Here is a 21,958-nt window from a genome sequence, read left to right on the forward strand (position 1 = left end):
GATAAGAAATTCCTAATCACCTACACATATGTCTGAACACATGTAGTCAAGCATAAGCGATCAATTATTGTAACCAACCTACAATATGATATATGTAATCAAAATGTTCAAGAAATAACCCAATATACAAGTGTTATAGACATATTTGGGCACTTCAACCCAAAACCTATATGTCAATAAACTAAGGCTCATCAACCCCTAAAAGAGTTGTTTCATACCCTAAAAGAACATGGTCATCTAATTACATCATTCCCCAAAAGTTTCACCTGAAAAGCTACCTAGAAATGGCCTAAACTGAACCATACTGAGTGGTAAACTGGGCAAGTGCAATGCATACTGAGTGGTACATTACTCAGGTGTGATGCATACTGATTAGGCCTTCTATAGGGTGTGATAGGCGAGGATGTACAAATGTCTGAGATATTTTGCTAAGTGGATGCTCATGGAATCTTCTAGAAACTTCTCCTATGACACTTTCCTCTCTGAATTTGCCCAGGGATGAGTAAGAGATTCAAGAAATCTCCAAGTCGAACCAATTGTAACAAGTGTAATGAAACTAATCGAAACGCCAGAGATGACTCACCCTTGCACACATCTATAGCTGGATCCCTCATCTAAGAGATCCAGAGGCTGGAATATTGTGAATTGCAAGGAAGTGTTGATAGTTTGTATTTGAGAAAAGAGCATTGTATTGTTGGTGTGATATTTCTGTTTCATGAGGTGAAGAGGGATTGATGCCGGGAGGATGATGCTAGATCAGACAACTCGATTGTAATTCTCCCTTCTATTTAATAAATTTCTTCAAGTTTTCTTCCATATGATTGTGCAATTGTGAATGTTATCATTTGTGAATGTTATTGTATGTTCATTATATATCTGATTCGGTACTGTTTATGATATAATAGATCAAGATGCTTTGATGGTTCTTTGTTACTGTGTTTCTACAGGTACTCTCCAAGTGAGATAAGCATGGGGAGGAGTTGGAATCTCTGTCATGGGGGAGAGAGATCAAGCAAGGGATTACGAAGAAGTTCCAGGTTGGTTCCATTGTCTTTCTCTTATCTATTATACATAGAAGAAATCGTGAATTGCTTTAACCTGTTGTTTCTAGAGTAGCTACCAAACCTAGAGGGCTAGTCATTCGGAAAGACACCAGTTTTCCCAGAAACAAATTGGCGACTCAATTGGGTAATGAATAGATGTTTGTTTTTTTTTTATTGTTTGTTTTATAAACTATAGTCAAAGCCTGAAGTTAACCAGGTAGCCTTCGAACTACTCTTGCTTTGTAATTGGATAGTAGATTAATGTTTTTTCAGTCAATCTCTGGTTTAGTTTATGAATTAAACATTTAAATTACAAGCATTCTAGATGCCCTTTTGGTAGCTCAGTAATCTCTCAAGACATTCCTTTGTACTTTTCTCTTTACTATCCATCATAGCCCAACTTTACTCACTGAAAATAGCTGCACATCTAAGCCAAAACCCACTTCAGTTGCGCTCCCTGGCCCATCGCGCTATCTGTCACTGTAAACCAGTATGCATTGCACCTCCCAAGTGTGTAAAGTGCGATGCATCCCTATTTTTGTGAAGCCCAGGTGCGATGACTGACTGAGCCTTTTTCCATTCTAGAAATTGGGGGTTTTTGTCCTTGTTTTTAGTTTTGTTTAGTTGTTTTGCTACTTATGAACAATGCCTCCTTACTGAAGCCTGATTGCATCACATAGATCAGCCTCCATTAGATTAGGATTAGTGAATTTTTTTCTATATTTTTCATCATTTACAATCCTTTGTCGAAAAGTTGTTTAAATCGATTTCTCGCTTTGGTACAAAAAGTGTCGTAACTGTCGTTTTGTGTCGAAAAGAGAAGTGTCGTGGATTCTTCCTTCCCTTGATAGTCGATTTTACTTTTCTTCATGTATTTGATTTGATTTTTTTTTTATTCAAAGTGTCGAAAGCATTTTTTATTCAAAATTGAAAAGTGTCATTTAGTCTTCCTTTCTCTTTTGAAGAAGAAATTGTCAAAAATGTCTCTTTGAAAGAAATATTTTAGATCTTTGCTGCATTCAATTTTCCTTTTTGGCATCTTCATATTAAGGAGAACAAAAAAAAAATACTTGCATTTGCATTTGCATTTAGTTTGTGTGCGAAAAATGATTTAGGAAAATGCACTAGTGTGTGCTCTTTTCTCTTTGCTCTTTCTTTGAAAGAATTGTAATCTTCTTTCCCTAGTAGCTAAGATTTTCATTGATCAAAATAAACAAAGATTGTTTATCATTGTAGATTTCATTTTAGGAATTTCAAAAGCATCATCATGTGGTGAACCATTGAAAGGTAAACTTTAAATAAGATCAAATCTAAAATAAATTTCAATGAATCTAACAACGCTTTGGAACTTAACGCAACACATCTAGAGGTCTAGGCTAGAGATGTGTTTAGGCGTCGTAAAAAATAGTAACTATCATTTTCATTGAAGGTTGGGTGATTCCTCCTCCTTGATATGACAAGTGCTAGCATGAACTTGTGCTCCCCGTACCATTGCGTATATATTGGGAGACCACAATAGGCTTATATCATTTATCCATAGGAAATTGAGTCTTCTGCCTTATTGATCGCAATGCAGTGAACACAAAATTTGGAAAGATTGACTGCCGTACATAAGTCCTTGGTAATTTCTCTTTAATTTATCACCAAGGTGTATTTTGTAGTTTTGAGATTGGTTTGGTAATCCCTCTATCTAGATTTTCCAGAGTAGTCACTTTCGTTCCGTTTCGACTCTTTAAAAGAAAAGGTCCATCTGAGCATTAGTCACTTCAGGCTCATTAAAAATCAAAGGGGACTAGAGTCATACTTAGCTTTTTCTCGACTTTTAAAAAATGAAAAAGAAAAGTTGTGTCAAAGCATCATTAAAATTAATTGAATTCAGAATAACATCCCTAATCCTTAGTTGATCTTAGGTTGAGATATATGGAGTCCACCAATCAAGGAATCCATTTTGAAGGGAATCCTAGTCCTTTTACTTCTTGGGGAAATATTGGTGCTCCTCATATGGCCACATTGTCCCTCCCAGGACTTACCATTGGCCTACCAGTATGGCTGTTCTCAACCTCTGTGGTTCAAAGTCCCGCGATTCCTCAGCAATCAAATTGACCTACAATTGATACTAATGTTGACCCTTCGCCTTCTTCTTCATTTGTTTCTACCTCCCCTTCTTCCTCTCTCTTGGTGAAAGTAGTGATGCTAGTAACCAGGTGGCTGAGAAGAAGAAGAAAGGGAAGGAGAAGAAGAAGTCAATTCAGTAAGGGAACAACCAAGCAACCATTGCTTTAGATGCATCATCTGGTGAAAATCTGCCATAAGAGCTCCTAAACCCAAATTTCCTTGCATAATTTGTAGAGGAGATCATTTTCATTGAGATTTTCCCTGCTTCCCTAAGATTTTGAGAGAACGATCTCCCCGTTCGCACCATCTTGTGTCATCAACCTCTGGTGATCATGATGGTAACACTCCTTCGACTAGTGATAACGAAGTTCATGGACAAAAAGGAAAGGTCAAGGTTCCTTGTAGGTTATGTGAAGGTAATCATTCCCTTCACCGTTTCCCTTTTTTGGATGAAGCCAAAAGAGTGTTGGATAATCGTCCTGCTTCACTGCAGCGACTTCCATCCGGTTACCAAAAACTTTCCCCAAGTCCTTTACTAGTTGAAAAATCGACTGACTTGAATCAACCATCGGTTGAAATCACTCTCTCTGAAAGTGAATCTCATGATTCTATACCCGACCAAAGTCAACAGGTCGAAGTGACAATTGACCCAATTTTACCTTCAGAAAATCATACCCGTCACGACGAGAGTGAGAACGATACCGTTCAAATTCTTTTTGTTACTTTAGAATTCGATGAACTTGGGGGAAATCTTCCTGTTCCATATAGACAAGATGAAAACCCTTCAGCGCTCATAGCTCAAAGGGTTGATTCTCCCATTTTTTCAGTACCCCCTCCAAGTAGTCTAGTCACTTCCTTTGATTGGAAATGACTAGCAAGATCCCACCTTCCTTCTTATGTACCTTTCCAAATCATAGTACAAATTCGTAAAATGATCATGTCTGGCACTATTATAGATGAAGGGGCATCAATGAGTATCCTTTCCTCAACTTTTCGGGAAGCACTTGGTTCGCCATCGCTTATGCCTGTTACATAGAATTTGGCAAGCTTTAACAAAGGAACCAGTTGACTGTTAGGGATCCTTCCTAAGTTACTGATCACTTTGGGAAGGAAAATTGTTCAGCTAAACGTGATGATAGTCCTAGGACCATTATATTACAATCTACTCCTTAGACACAACTATGTTTATAACATGGAAGCTATTGTTTCAACACTCTTCCGAGTGGTGCATTTCACGCATGAAGGAAAAATTGTCACCATTGACCAGCTTTCATTTCCTGGTTCAAGCATAGCTCCAAGTCAATCATCATACTTAAATGGTCCTTTTATATCAGTGTTATCTCTTGAACCTTCATTCCATCCACCTAATTGCCATGAGTAGTCTGGTGAATGTAACAAAGCTTCGGGGGCATGCACCCTTGTCTATTATGCAAACGAACCTAGCTAAAAAGATAAGTTTCCCTGTAGGTTATGTGAGTGGTCTGACACACCATTCACCTTTGTATATTTTGTGGAAAAATCCAAGGAAGTGTTTTCTCTATTCTGCGGATGAAACCGTCATGGCTAACCTCAGTAGTTTCCATATGGTTACAGGAGAATCTCCTTTTCATCATGCTGGGGGCATGCAAACCCTTTTTCCCCATTTTCAATTTTCATTTTAATTTTTAGTTTTTATCTTTTTAGTTTTGAAATTTCTAGCTTTTTAGCTTTGTCGTTTCTAGCTTTTTAGTTTTGTTGTTTCTAGATAAAACTGTAGCATAGTTCCCCCATGGTTCAATCTCGTTAAAATATGAACCCACCTTCGGGTTATTAACCTTTATGATTGCCATTCTATCAGCCTTTTGAACCATGGTTGTGTACCTCTCATCACCTCCATTCTTTTGGATGATCATATGCTTCCACTTAGTTGTTTACCAATTTTGAGGAACAGTTGCAATGAGTGGTCTTGTTAGCCAACCTCTTCACAGAAACCACCATGTTTTGAGAAGTTCCAAGGTTACCTGGAACCAATTGCTACCCTAGACACCACTCGTTCCTCAAAAATGAGTCTCCTTAAACCCTTTTCAGACTCATTAAATATGAAAAGATTATCGATTAATTGGCCTTTCCATCTCATTAAAGTGATTGGAAGTGCCATCCCTCCTGTATATTTTAATACTTTTCAGACCCGAGGGATTATCTCATGAAAAATTTCGAGCAATTGGCCTTTCCAACTTGTTAAAGTGATTGGAAGTGCCATCCCTCCTGTATATTTTAATCTTTTTCAGACCCGAGGGATTATCTCACGAAAAAGTTCGAGCGCTTGTCTTTTTCAGCTCGTTAAAGTGATCGAAAAGTCATCCCTTTTGTACTATTTTATCCTTTTTTCAGATTGAAGGGATTATTCTACAAAAAAAAACTTCTAGAGTTTCCTTTTCATCCATTTTCAAACTCTATAAACATGAAAAGGACCAAGTTATCCTTGTCGTTAAACTCGTTAAAACAATAGCGACAAACTTGTCCACTCTAGACAAGACCGAGTTTCACTGTCGCTAGACTCGTTAAGACATAGCGACAGGTTTACCCAAAGGGAAATTATAGAACAAGCATATGTTATCCTCCTCAAGCTTGACAAAAATAAAGAGGTACTAGTCAAAAATTACTAGGGAAAAAGGAAAGAAAACTTGAAGAATTTATGGTAGCAGGTCGCTCTTGAACATGACACTTTCACTTGGTGTCTGTGATTGAGTTGGGTTGGGTTATTCTGTTCACCAGTCATCTCACCATTGCTCTTTCAGACCATCCATATTTTGGGTTTAACGCTACCAATTCATCTCAGTGTCACTGATATGTTCAAGAGAAGTCATTCAGTCGAGAATTCACCATCCAGTTAATGTCTCATCCAATGTAATACCTTCATCTTTCATGACCGTTCTTCCTGAACCTTGTGTCGTTAGATCGTTTTCACCTCCAGAAAATCATTTTCTTCATTTTGTGTTGCAGATGTGGGATACATTAAAGCCCTCCTACGACAAGTCACTTCTTGTTGACATCAGCTCATTATCCAAGAAGTTGACTTAGAAACACCCCTTTCAGTGCTTTGAAGCTTGCATGCCTCAATGGTAAGTTTCTCACTTCCGGCGACAGGCTAACATCAATGGCCTTCGACTGAAAGATTTTGCGTGGTGTTCGATATTGGATCATATATTTACACCACGTGAATTTTACTATAATACCTTGAGGGTCATCATCATTATCAGTGATTCCTCTCGCGTCTGTTAACAACTCACATTATTAGCTGGTAATCAGACGATGTATTTCCATGTTCGACTTTCGAACATCTTTTCACATGGATCGACTTGTACATCGGGCAAAGATTGAATGAGTTTAAAGACCCTAGATCTAGTTTCATCCATTTGGAATGAGATATATTCAGGGATATAAAAACATCAAATATACAAAGGTGCTACACAGATGGTCATCCTAACCAAGGATGATGACTCTACATCTGAAGAATCACTAGTCTGCATCTGCTGGCGACTATCTGATCTATGTACATGAAATGAATTTATAAAGGAGAGCATGGGAATGCATGCCTTAGCTAGATCATGAAAATTATATTATGATGATGTATTGTATTGTATCTTATATAGGTCACCTTCTAGTTCAAAACCTCGGATCCTCATGATAAAGCATTTCACCCGACATCAAGATTTACGACATCATGCTTTAGGGGGAAACTGTTATAGACATATTTGGGCACTTCAACCCCAAACTTATATTTTTGATAAACTAAGGCTCATCAACCCCTAAAAGAGTTTTTTCATGCCCTAAAAGGACATGGTCATCTAATTACATCATTCCCCAAACGTTCCACCTAAAAAACCATCCAAAAATAGCCTAAACTGAACCATACTGAGTGGTACACTGGCCAGGTGCGATGCATACTGAGTGGTACACTACTCAGGTGCGATGCATACTGATTAGGCCTTCTATACGGTGCGATGGGCGAGGATGGACAAATGTCAGAGACAATTTGCTAAGTGGATGCTCATGGAATCTTTTAGAAACTTCTCCTATGACACTTGCCTCTCTCAATTCGCCCAGGGATGAGTAAGAGATCGAAGAAATCTCCAAGTGGAACCAATTGTAACAAGTGGAATGACACTAATCGAAACCCCAGAGATGACTCACACCGTTGCACACATCTGTAAATGGATCCCTCATCTAAGAGATATAAAGGCTAGAATATTGTGAATTGCAAAGAAGTGTTGACAGTTTGTATTTGAGGAAAGAGCATTGTATTGTTGGTGTGATCTTGTTATTTCATGAGGTGAAGAGGGATTGATGTTGGGCAGATGATGTTGGATCACACAAATAGTTGTAATTCTCCCTTCTATTTAACAAATTTCTTCAAGTTTTCTTCCATATGATTGTGCAATTGTGAATGTTATCATTTGTGAATTCCATTGTATGTTCATTTTATATCTGATTTGGTAATGTTTATGATATAATAGATCAAGATGATTTGACGGTTCTTTGCTACTGTGTTTCTACAGGTACCCTCCAAGCGAGATAAGTATGGGGAGGATTTGGAAGCTCTGTCAAGGGGGAGAGAGATCAAGCAAGGGATTAATAAGAAGTTCTAGGTTGGTTCCATTGTCTTTCCCTTATCTATTATACATAGAATAAATCGTGAATTGCTTTAAACTATTGTTTCTAGGGTAGCTCCCAAACCTAGAGGGCTAGTCATTCGAAAAGACACTAGTTTTCCTAGAAACAACAAGGATGTATTCAAGCGACATATAGTCAACATGTAAGTGACATATAACCATATGCAACCATTCATATAATTCTGACGATGCATCCCAGAAAATCAAATCAAGTTCCTCATGACAACCTTACTACAATCATGATCAACATGATGTAATGCAATAGGCACATGGAGTGCAAGTGTAAGAGACACAAATGCAATGGACATGCATGCATGACCAACACTTTCACCCAAGGAGAGTGCAACCACACTTTGATACCGATCTGTAACACCCCCTCCTCCCAGATTCACCTAAGAAACCAACCAGTCCGGATAGACATGTGATGGGAGAGGTAGCTATAAGGGATTCAACTTCCTTGGTGACCTTAAGGAAATGGAACTGATATAACTTATCAAACAAACCCATCAACATCAACAAGGACACCCTTAGAAGACCTATCAGTTACTCATACATCTTGTCCCTGAGTCCCATTGATTTTTTAATCATTTTAACCCCTGTTCGCTCTCATGCTATAGGAAAGACAACATCCAGAAGCCAAAGTCACTCTCACAGGTCTATGTGCCAATGTCCCTGGACTCTTTTCAGCAAACCTGTGCCAACTTCCCTGGGTTTTGAACCACATTTCTAGCCTAGAATCCTGGCCTCTACCCATAACTTTTTATAACCTTCAGAATTCATCGAAGACATGATCAAAATATAAAAAAATAAAAAATCAACCTTGGGACTAGGCCTAATAATCCCCAACTGGGACTAACATTTTGTCAAACAATTGGCATCAATGAAACCTACAGGTCTAGGATACAAGAGAGAGCATGAGTGAATAAAAGAACTTATGAAACATAACCAAAAGTATCACTACCTTCTGCATGAACTGTTATATCATCAATTAGGTCTTGCATCCATCCATTTAACAATTATAAGTAAATACATGAAATAACCATCACATGAAAAATTCATATAACCATGCTTATAAACAACATAAAACCATATAAATATTAGAGATATGACAACCATTAAATGCACATATAAACTAGCCTATAAGTAATAGAACTTAGCTTTTATTAATCATAGGCAAATCTAACCACGTTCAGGACTTCGACGTACCACCCGACCATAGACATGGCTGAACCAAATCTCTCTTTCAGCAAGCTACCCTCGGGCCATATTCCAAGCATGAATATGGGACCTCATTGAATAATCAATCCAAGAACAACCGATGGAATACAGAGGTTAAAATACCTCCACCCTCATCAAACCATGATCACACCAAAATTGGTGCTCTGATCACAACCAAACCGAACTTGGAATTCCATCTAGAATCCGTCATTATCCTTGAGGAATTTTTCATCTCCTTGCCTCTCAGGCTTTACTACAATCCAATCACGGATCACTAGAACCTAAACCGAGACTTGTCTTTCAGGCTTTACCACAATTTAGACTCAGATCACTAGGCCTTAAACCAATACTCATCCCTTAGGATTTACCATGTATCCTGCCAAAACCGGCCAAGGGATTCCTATGCCTTTGGGAATGAAACTCGTGACCACCTTCACCCCGATTTCTGAAGTCCATATGGAAAACCAAATCTCAAAACTGATATAAACACCCAACATACCATGGCATCCAAAAAAATGCAAGGCTTGGCTGAAAACCATTGTCATAACCCAGAAAAACTATGTCATTGATAGCAAAAGAACCATACAACAACATGAAAATTCATGTATGTCCAAACCAACTAGGAAATCACACATGCAAAAGGTTACCCGCAAGTATTCTTGCTGAAGCTACTTGATCCTGCTTTCCTCCTTGATCCTTTCTTTCCTTCCTTTCCCTTTTCTTGATTTTCGTTCCTTGATCCAAAGCTAGAGTGCTACAAGAAAACTCTAAGTTACCAAGAGAGAGAGAGATAGAGACAGAGAGAATAATGAGAAATTTCCAAACTTAGATTGAGAAAATCTTACCAACTGATCCTCAGAAGCCTTTTTATTAATGATGCATCTATTTTCTTCATTTTCCATTATTTTCCTTCAATTTCATCCTCACGTGCAACATGTGACCTTTCACCTTACTTTTCTCCTATTTCCCTTTATTTTCATAAATAAAAGTGTAAAAAATTCCCTTTTTCCTTTTAATTCCTTTGCCTTAGCCTTTTCCAATTTCCTTAGCCAAAAAACATCGAGTGATTCCCACTAGAATATATTTTCCCAACATTCAGCTTGGAATAACTAGCCCTAACCCATGGTCTTATTTTTTCCTTTATTAAATTTTATTACATTAAATTTTCACTAGGGTTGTTACAGCCTTCTGTGCATTGCACAGTTCTAGCAGGCAAGGGGAAAATATAGAGGGTTGCAGATGCGAAGTGCACAGTTCAGGAAAGACGGATGAGACTAGGTTGCTAGGGAAACTCCTAAAATTGGTTAAGTGTGGGATCAGCGAAATTGATGTGATCAGTGATATAATTTGACTATGATCACACATTTGAACACTTAGTGATACAACATAGACCATCCATGTTGAGTAAAATTAATTACCTATCATTTAATTGTCAACTCGGGGGTTTCATAAAACTTTTGAAGCGTGCGTTCACTGTATATGCTAGATATTAACTTCCAATTTGGACCAATCTAACTATGAAACAAAATAACGAAAAACCAAATTCACTTATTCTAATTCAAAAATCAATTCAAAATAAATTATAGTATAGTGCATGGAATTTAAATCTTAATCTACCACACTTGCAAGAATTGAAAAGCACACCACTCTTTCAAAAATGAAATTGCATGAAATGAGATCTACTCTAAGGGATCATGTGTGCATTATAAAATTTGGATCCTACAAAATGAATAATCAAAACCACATTGAATTAAATGAAAGAAAAAACAATCATCCTTAACCTCTCACATAGCAAAATATATGGAAGCAAATAAAAACAATCACTCTTAATCTCTCACACAGGAATACATATGAAAGCAATAAATCTTAATCTATGAAAGCAATAAATCTTAATCTATGAAAAACAATAAATCTCACACATTATAGGTGGCCAATCCAAAAGGATGAGAGATGGAAAGCTCAGAGGCTCCCAGTGCGGGCATTACCAATCAAGGTGAACATCACTCATGATCATGGTGCTGAATATAAATTCCATTCAAAACATGACTAATATTAACTTTCCACCTAAGTATGTCCAACTTTACACATGCCTTTTAAAGGAGGAGGCTCTCCTATTTATACAAAAACATAAGAAGCTACCTCATTAATGGAGGTCCGCTATTCTCTCCCTAGATCCCTGGAAAATCTCATAGAGATACAATTCAAATAGGTAATGATGAGACACACAATCTCGTAGAGTTACAATTCAAATAGGTAATGATGAGACGCACATTCTCATAGAGTTACAACTCAAATAGGTAATGATGAGACACATATCCTCTTTGACCTTTATCAAATCTTCTTCCTTGTCTTGAAGGGAATTCGAATTTTAGCATTGGAAGCCACATAAGGGTGCCTTGGAAGATTCCAAATGACCTACACATGTCATGAAACTCAAGCCACTTTTAAGTATTGCAAGTATATGTCATCTTTCTAAGTTTTAACCATAAATTCACTTAAAATACTAGAAATCATTAGCTTTTAGAAAACACAAATGGAACCCATATAATTATGAAAATGGAGGCTAATGAAAGGTTATATGGTCATGGAGTTGCGACATGTGAGTGAAATGGCAGTGATAAAGGTAAAAGTAGATGATATTTTGAATACATTTTGGAGGCTCTACATACCCCCCAATTGACATTATTGCATGTCCTCATGCAATCTACTGCATTTCTTAATAATGATTTTCTTTTGCATGAGCTTGGCTTATATCAATTGTCTTTAAACTTTGCATTTGACAATTTCATTTCTTTTTGCAAAGTATTTCTTGTCATACATTGAATTTCAACATTTTTTGTTTGTTCTTTTGTGAAAGCCAAATTTTAATTGGTATTGGTTCTTGTGTTTCAATACCTTGTTCCTTTTTGTTGTAGCGAGATTCATTGAACATATTTAAGAATGCATCTTTGAATAAGCCAGATAATATGCTCATCATTTAGTCTTTATTTGAAAATCACATAAATTTTGAGCCATAACACAATCATAATGATTATGACAAGTATGTTTGGATGAAATGAAGTGAAATGGAATGATGTGATATGGAGTGATCATAAATGGATATCCTTTCCCCTCCAAACTAATGGTGTTTATGGTTTTTATTTAAATGAGAAAGGAAATATGGTGAAGTATTTTCCAAAAATTATAATTTCAATATTTAAGGAATTCTATGATTAAAAGTTAGAAAAGAACATACCTTTACTTACCTAGGAAGTGGACAAACTATGCATATGTAGAGAAGTTGTAGATGCTACTGGATCATGGAATAGAATGTGGGATTTTATCTACTTCTTGGTTTCATAAATGGTGTATGAGGTAGTGAAAGTGCATTCTTTATTTCTACTACTAAATCTATTGTATCCACTACAAAATTCTGAAATTATATAGTCTTCAACTGTTACAGAATCCGATGGTACAATTCTAGTGATGCAAATAAATGTGTTGTTGTCAAGCCTGAAGAGAAGAGAATTTGATGTAAAAAAATAAATAGGGTCGCGATTCTTCACAGCAGATCCGAAAATTTTTGTGAAAACGTTTTAGAAAGAAATAATATATCTGGATTCTTTAAAAATACCCAAATTCAAAAAAAAAAATCGGTTGAATCAGAGTTCGGATGAGGGAGATATCGCTGATTTTAAAATTAGCTATTTTTCCAGAAAATTTCATGACAGCGGGAAATATGAAATAGATTGGTCTGCTAGCCAAGAAAATGTATGCTCTTGAGGTTCAAGATGCATTCAAAGCCTTAAGGAGCAAGGCAAAGGTTAGAGACTTGGTGGTTGAGAGGGAGAGTATATTACCTCTCAACATGCAACACGAGAAGAAGTCTCGGACAATTGTGGAGGAGCCACAATTGGTGAAGCAACTTAAAGAGGTTGTGGAGCAACCACAACTAGAGAAGCAGAAAGGAGACCAAGTGGAGGAATGAACTCATGCAGATATCTCTAGTAGGGGGGAATTTTGAGCCAAATGGGCAAAGGGATCGCATGCATCCATACCTCCAGGTAGGAGGTGGGGCAATGTGGAGTGACAGTCCCAAGAAGGCAGAAATAGGGGTAGGATCTTTGAAATACCCAACCTCTTCGATTAGACCTTGCTACGGGAGGCCCGACGAGGAGTAGCATGACTGGCTGAGTGGGTAGAGACAGATGTGGATGGAGTGGCAGAGGAAGTTTCAACATTAGAGGATGTTTCTAGCCCAACTGGGAAGTCAGTTGGGAGATCAGTTGCTTACTTCTCAGTAACTGAGTTGTAGTGAAGTAGTGGGAAGCATGATGCAACATGATGAGAGGAGGTGTGGTACGGATGCAGTGCTGGGAGATAGGACCAAAAATAGCACAGATGCAATAAGAGGAATCAATGTGATTGATGCAGTTAGAGATCAAAGTGATAGAGGCTAGAGAAATCAGATGCTGAAGGGCACAAAGGTGCATAGTTTTCAGTCAACGGAGGCCATAACAGTCAGAGACTTTGATGACAGATGCATCATTCTGATTCAGGTGGGATATATTTTGTTTCTAGAGTTGCTAGAGAAACAACACTAGGGAGAAGTGTTGCATGCAGAACATTCCAAAGGTTCAGGATCGAGATTGAGTTGAATTCATTTCTTGTTGAGAGGGAGTGTTGAAAATAGCAACAAGAAATGCTAGAAATACCATTCAGTATATTCCAATTTTAGTTTGTCCTTGAATTAAATTTCAAATTTAGTCTCACCAGCTGCTTGGAAAATAATTAATTAATTCATCTTAAGTTAATTAGTTGGAGAAATTCAAGCTAGAAGTCTTTGTGAAGTCAAGAAACAGTTATCCCTTCGATTGAGGAAGTTATCCCTTAATTAAGGAGATATGGATGAGTTGTAATTAGTTAGCTCAATTAACTAAGTTAATTCCAGTTAGATTAGTTCCAAACAGTTTATGGAACTGATTGTGAGTTCAGTGAGTTAATGCATGTGTGCATGTAACTAGTGTACTCCACATAACTGAAGATTCTCTCATAAATAACTCATGCATGTCAGTTCAGACAAAGACCCAGTTGAGATTAAAGATAGGGACAATGTACTATCAGTTGGAGGAATTTTCCTATAAAGGAAACTCATCCATGCAGAAGGAATAAGGTTCCTTTACGATTGTGTAGCTTTATAGGGTGTGAGATCAATGTGAGTGATCAATGTTACAGTTGGTAACAGTAGGATCACCCAGGAGAAACATCGCAAGGAAATAGGAGGGTTGGAGGGTAGAGGAGAAGGTTTGTGAGAAGCCTTGTCAGCCTTTGAACATCCAGGAGGATTGTACTGAGAGCTAGCTAGTTGTGAGAGCTAAAGCTTTGTATAATTATGATGTATTTCCACCTTGTATGATAATGCATATAGTGGGGTTTTTAGCTGAGTCTTTCTCCTGAGCATTTTCTGTGTTTCATGTGTATTGATTCTTCTTCTTTGTTATATGTGTTCTGTATGATCTTTCTAAAATTGATTAAGCTTCCGCAAGTTTGATTGTAGAAGTAGATTAAGTATTTTTCTTTAGTATATTGCGTTATCAAGTAATCTACAGTGAGAATTTCCACACATTGATGTATTCCCATGATTTTTGACGAGAGAACTTGTCATTGATGCATACAAGCCTCAAGGTACTAATAAAGACTCTAGCCTTGAACCTAGATAATGTGGTGATGTCGATAGGCCAAGACTTGTTATAAGGGAGGCATTAATGAATCCCCCATCATCTAATGCGAGTATGGAATAATGATTTTGGAAGGACTATGGATAGAAAATTTGCATCGAGCAAGATTTATTTAATGGAAAGGAAAATGAAAAGAGGGTAAACAAGTGAACAAAAATAAAAAGGACAAATTAGCATGTAAGTCAGCTGAATGTCTCTATTAATGGGTTAATGAATGGAAATTATGAAAAATGTGAATGGAAAATAAAATGGAAACATGCGACTCTCACAAGGAAAATGGTGATGATGATGTTTAGTGAAAAATGATTGAATAGATTGTGAGTTTGGAGAGGAAAAATGATGGCATTTATGAATGACAGAAATGGATTTAATTGGTTCATGTTTCTTGAAATTTTTCTTACAAAACCAATCATGCATAATTCGCGTCCTTCAATTATCAAATTGTCCTAGACCCTGAAAACAAACATGGCACTAACATTGTAATAAAATGTAAGTGTGTTCAAAGAGAAGTGATCAATTTCTTTTTGATACATACGCTAGTAAAATAGGTTCATGACGTGTCTTTGCTTCAAATTATCATGGTTAGTCCAATTTCACAATTGCAATAATAAATCCAATTTCTAAAAGGATAATATGCACAATTTCCCCAGTCATAAAATTTCATAAAGATAAAGGAATATTGTTTGCAATAGAACCCAACATCATTTGAAATTCTGCAATTGTCCAATGCTGAGCTGAGCTGAGCTAAATCTTCATACCATGCATAACCAAATTCATGTGGAACCATTTATAAAAAATTGGTTTCTTCCTTCATTAACCGTGAAATGGGAAAGTTTCAATCCCCCAAAAATCATAGATATCACAATGAATTTCATTGTTATCTCACGCTATCCACTACTGCAACCTGATTTGGACTGAATTTGTTGACTGTCACCTAGAACCAGTACCATTCCAAGCTCCATCAATGTGTTTTTGTGGACCGTCATGACCCTTGGGGAAATCTACTTTTAAAAACGACCTTCCCACATCGAATTTCCTCCACTGTTGATTAGGGGATTTTTGAGGTCTAAAATGAGCCTCCTAAGGAAATTATAAAATAATAGTTGAAATAATAAAATAAGGTTAGATTGCATCATCAAATTTTAGAGGGAAAAAAAGAAAAAAATATTTTTTCAACTCGTATTTTCAACTTATGTCCCTATGGGTTTACTCAAATTGCGAGCGGAAACACTCATTGGATGAAGACTTTGATTCCTCATCAAATGAGTACCCATGTTCCATACTTTCGATGGACCCTATTACACAAAAAATAAGAATACATGGAAAACATGTTTGGAATCACGTTTTTAATGTATTTCTTATTTTTCGTGTAGCAGAGTCCATCGAAAGTATGAAACATGGGTACTCCTTGGATGATAAATTAAATTTTTCATCCAACAAGTAATCCCACTGAAAATTTGAGTAAAACCTTTGGGAGATAAGTTCAAAATACGAGTTGAAAAGTAGTTTTATTATTTTTTTTTTATTTTTTACTTTTTTACTCCAAAAATTGTGAATCATCCCCCATGGTTGACATCATGATCTTGAATCCTATTGGTTCTTATAAAGTTTATTTTGGTTGTAAATTTTCTTGGGGGGCCATTTTAGAGCTCAAAATTCCCCTAATTATTACCATCACCGCATGCATTTATAGGGCTGACAAATAAACATTGAACTATTTCAAAAAATATTTCAACTATCATCAGTGCTATCAAGAATGTTGTTTCCTCTCCATAATATGAGGAATCGTTGGCATAACTGTTATGTCAACTTTACCATTTCGAAAACACCAACAAAGCAACCTTCCCATGTTTAAAAATGCTACGTTGTTCACAAGATTTCTTGCACCGTTATTGGAGGAATATATTTAACTATGAGGCATATGGCCACATTTTATGTGGCCCATGCCACAAAATCTCCACTAAATATGTTAATAACAATATCATATCTCCATTAATTGCATCCTAGGTTGATTGTTAAATGTGGCATATTTGTTACAAAAAGTCATGGGTCAAATATGTTGATTGTCAATGTGGTTGTCACAAATCCTTTATTGATGCCATTGTAATCACCATGCGTTATTGATGTCATCATAATCACCATGTGTTAGCACTCATGCCACAAATTTTCTTGAATTACGCACCCAATGAAAATGAAAATTATGTTATTTGAAGGAAGATTCATAGAATGCTACCACCAATATACAATTGTGATCTTGCAGGATAGATTTGGGATGACCATTAAACATTGATTTGATTACCTAAAACTCTTATTCAACATGAACTCAATTCAATCATAACTACTGGGAGTGAAAATCGTAATCCCTTTCGGAGTTGACAATTGAAGGAATAACATTTGATAAATTGCCTTGATTTTGTCCCCGCCATAAAATCTCCAGCAAATTTATGTTTTCTGAGTCGAAAACGATTTCCCAACTATGAATGCATCAACACATCTCCATAATTTCTCATGAAAAATGTATCTAGCATCGACCATGCAACGTGTATTTTTCCCTCATATATGTATTCACAAATCATAGTGCATTATCCCCAAAAAAATTGTAATTATTGTGATGAATATTAACTGCATGCATTGCACCCATGACTGGCTTTTGGTTTTCTATCATTGTTGGAAATGGAAATCCCAATGAAGCCTTAACTTCAACTATAGTTCATATATTTCATATACTTCATCCAATGTGAATGTATAGAATTTGTGTTGAAACTTGCATTAATTTGGCGTGACATCTTATGACATGGGAGCGTGTTCATTTGCATGGCGCTTTACTCAAAGTGAATTTTTTCCATTGTCCCTTCGAGAGCTTCTCAACATTTATGATGCCACCCTTCAGAATGACTTATAATGGAAAATCATTGTATCACTTCTTTGCGTGAGACAGGTTCCTGTAATTCGATAATCACCCATGAATGAATTTGGCACCAAACCATTTTAACAAACCCTCTTTTTTCTACAACTGCATTTCTTTAGCAAAAATTCATAGGCAAGATTTGATCCTCGTTTACCCTCATATCTATTGGGAAAAAGTTTTGATATTTCAGAAACTTAGATCCAACTCCGATCTGCCATATCGACTAAACAAAATTCTTGTGCAAGAAGATAGACACCCATTTCAGCAATTCTTGACACGAATCTTTTGTCGGTGCATCCCCAAGGGAATAAACATGATCTTCATTCATAAAACCTACTTACAGAATTCAGTGATACCTCTATTGCGTCAAAGAGTGAGCCATATAATGTCTCCTGAGCACAATATCTTGCACACAGTTCTAGCAGCAAACAACACATAGTTAATTGCTTCCACGCTACGTGCAGACCACGAAGACAAACTAAGCACCATAGGCATATTTTTTTATTAAAGCAATTCCACAATGCCACAAAATCACTACGAGGTACCATGCAATCTCCACCAACAATTCAACAATACCACACATATCCACCAATCGAGCTGCATATCCACTGACTAAAGGTGCTACTGACAACGGTTTCTTCACAAGTTCTTAGCCATAGATCCACCAATCTCGATCCATCTCACCACTTCAAACCTTTTCCCTTGGTTGTCCTTTAATAATCCACGAAAAGAGCCTTTGATCTCAAGGCTCTGATACCACCTGATATGATATTAGTGCCCGAGCTACTAATTAAATTCATCTCTCAATTCTCCATGAAAACATAAAGGAAAATTGACTCACAATATTCATTCTCATCATTTTGGAAAAAAGAATTGATATTTTTATTTAAAAATTTATGTTTCCATTATATATATATATATATATATATATATATATATATATATAGTTGGCCAGGATGGAGGACCGCGAGGAGACCGAGCTTGTTGATTATTCCGCCGACCCCCTCGAAGATTTCGTCATCTTTGATTACCCTAACTTTCCGCCTGCACCTGTTAACGTCAATTCCGCCGAATCGTCGGATGCATCTAGGGTTCCTCTGCACTCACCTGAAGCATCGACTCAGTTTGAAGCACCGCCATTACCGCCGGGTTCTGCTGCCCTCCTCACATCCTTTTCGCCTGCTGATTTTACCATTGATTTCCCGACATCTCCCCGCAGAAATTGCCTCTCTGGGCAACCCATCTCGGCTCCTCCGACCTCACCAGATCCGGCGGGTATCTCCCAGGGTTCGGCGCATCTAAACCCTAATGTGGTAGATAAGAACCAGGGGCAAACCCCCTCCCCTCCGACTGACATTAGGACCTCGGGTAGCTTCAGTACACCGGCGCTAATCCCCCAGGCAATCAACCGCTCTCCTAGGGCCGAGGGCTCAAATCTGCTATCTGATCACCCCACTACTCCTAGATCCAAGAAGACAAAGTGTGTCAAGGAAACTGTGAGGGACATTACAGTGCAATTCGGCGATCCATCAAATTTTGAAGAAACCATGGCTCTTGCCCGCACAACCTTGGTAGGGCATGTTCGAGGGCGATCATACTCGGCGGAGCGACTGAAGGCATGGGCAAAAGAAATCTGGGGAGGTCTTTTCGCAGAGTTGCCTTAGGTAATTGAACTGCCCAGAGGATGGTTCTCCATCCACTTCGCAAAAGAGGAATATACAAATGTTGTATTGGAGCAATACTGGCATATAGAGACGGCTCTGGTCCTCCTGAAAAGATGGAGCCCTCTTTTCGATCCGGAACGGGAGCAGATTGGGGCGAGACCAATTTGGGTGCGCCTGCCAGGTCTACCGATTCAACACTGGTCCGAGGAAGCTTTCATCAAAATAGGGAATGCACTGGGGACTTACCTGGATCACGATCGATCTTACAAGGATACAAATAAGCAGATCATGGCTCGCATATTGGTTTACCTGGACACAAGAGAAGGATTGGATGGCAAAATGACATTGCGGTGGGGGAACTTCAGCAAATCTCAGTTGCTGGATTATGAAGGGGTACCTTTTAGGTGCAATAGATGGAGGCAAATTGGACATGTATACAAGGACTGTCCGCTTAACATTAACCTGGAAGGGGCGCCCAAGCAAGCACGATCGACTGCAGGCGGGATTGATTCCACAACACCTATATCACCAAGGCCCGGGGGGATTCCATCGGCTCAGAGATCGCCATTGCAGAATGTTGTACCTCCCGTCTCGTCTCCAAGGGTTTCTATGCATCAGAGAAATCCGCCATCGCCACCGATGACCAGGGCACGAGCAGCAGCAGCGGCCTCAATTGCTTCGGGTACTCTCCCTAACTCCCTCTTTATCACATCTGATATATCATATGCACATAACATATCTACAGCATGCACTATGGTCCAGTGTGATATTCCCCTTCCCCCTCCTCCACTTACATTGGCTCAGCCCTTGCTTCCGTTCCCCTCCCTGCCTTCCTCACCCCTTTCAACCAGATCATTATCTTCGCACCCATATTCCCTCCGTCCCCGAGCCCCCCGCCCGGATTCCTCTCCATCTGTTGGGTTGGGAATCGTCCCCCTGGATCCCGGGATCTCATCGACCCGTGGACGCAAATCAAATCTCACTAAAGCCATCAAGCATGCGGGAGTTGAAGTCACAGCAGGGCGACAAGCTACCATCGTAGGGGTCCTTAGAGCAAATAACCCCCCAAAGCCTGGTCCACCATGAAGATTATCTCTTTCAATTGCAGGGGACTGGCTAGCACCCCAAAAAAGCTAGCCCTCAAACGACTTTTTGAAGTCGAGAATCCTGATATTATTTTTCTTCAAGAAACCCTGGGATCAGCTGATGACTGCGTTCGGGCCCTATCCTCGGTCAGCTGCAAATGGACCTTTATTGCCTCAGATGCTATGGGCAGGTCTGGGGGTCTGGCGCTTGGTTTTAATCCCACATCCATTAGGTTGGAGACATCTTGGGGTGGTCAGGGTTTTCTAGGTGCAGACATTTTTTGCAACGAACTTGGCTGCCCCCTGAGAATCATTAATATCTATGGACCCTGTCATCAGAGGGAATCCTTCTGGAGGAACCTTCTCAGCCGCAATCTTCTATCAATCGACCACACCATCATAGGGGGAGACCTGAATTTTTCTTTGGGGTTCAATGAATCATGGGGAGAGGCGGCTCAGATTGATCCCATCACAAACTTCATCAGTAGACTTCTGGAGCAATATGATTTCATAGATATCCCATTGCAGAAGCCGCAACCTACCTGGAGAAACAAAAGAACGGGAGACGCTGCTCTTGCCAGAAGGTTGGATAGATTTTTGTTGAAAGTCCCTTTGATCCATCGGTTGCAATCATTCAAGCAATGGGTAAGTGCTGGCGGTATCTCAGATCATCACCCCATTGCCTTGGAAATACTTGGCCCTCATCAAAAGCCCAAGGCCCCATTCAAATTCAACCACCTGTGGCTGCAAAACCAGAGCTTTATAAGCTTGGTCTCATCCTTCTGGAAAGCTCATCCCATTGATAGAGAATCCACTTTAGCCAGGGGATTCGTTAAGAATCTCACAGAGCTTAAACACCTTGTCATCAAATGGGCTAAGGAGAAAAAGGAAAAGGAAGATGAGCAGCTCTCTAAGATTGAAAGAGACTTAGAGAGCCTTCTGGATGAGCGAAATTTAGGGTTCATAACACAAGATGACAAGAACAAGCTTGTGGACCTGGAGAACCAAAGAAACATCATCCTAAAAGAGAGGGAAGAATCTATCAGACTCCGTAGTAGAGCTATCTGGCTGAAAGCAGGAGATAAAAACTCCAGATTCTTCCACAACTTTGCAAAAGGCAGAAGGGTAGCCAATACCATCTGGAATCTTCCTCAGCCAAAGGGAGGCCTTGCGGATACCTTCAACAACTATCAAATCTGGGCACCTCCCACTTCAGGAACCTTTACAAATCTCCGGCCGGCAAAAATCTTGCAGAGATCATTAATGTGGCTGGGCATTTCCCTCGATTTATCGAGGAGGATGATGCAGAAGATTTAGAAGCCCCTGTCACAATGGCTGAACTAGAAAACATGATCAAATGGTTCAAGAAGGAGAAAAGCCCGGGCCCGGATGGATGGACCATCGAATTCTATGCTACTTTCTTTGAACTCCTGGGTGAAGATATTCTAAAGGTGGTAGAGGAGAGTCGATCTACAGGTAGCATTTACCATGCTATCAACTCAACTTTCATCGCCCTCATCCCCAAATCTGATTCTCCATCATCTTTTGATGATTTC

General features: G+C 38.6%; 1 protein-coding gene across 1 annotated transcript; it reads left to right on the forward strand.

The window, feature by feature from the left end:
* The first annotated feature begins 20,399 nt into the window (after nt 1-20,399).
* LOC149158493 (uncharacterized) lies at nt 20,400-21,719 on the forward strand. The gene has a single exon (XM_089434012.1). It carries the CDS (start codon nt 20,400-20,402, stop codon nt 21,717-21,719), a length of 1,320 nt encoding a protein of 439 aa, XP_089290138.1.
* Nucleotides 21,720-21,958: the final 239 nt, after the last annotated feature.

Source organism: Pinus tabuliformis, chromosome 5_2 (assembly GCF_031772625.1).
Source record: "Pinus tabuliformis cultivar Carrire ecotype Pingquan chromosome 5_2, CPIR1, whole genome shotgun sequence".
NCBI classification, from domain to species: domain Eukaryota; kingdom Viridiplantae; phylum Streptophyta; class Pinopsida; order Pinales; family Pinaceae; genus Pinus; species Pinus tabuliformis.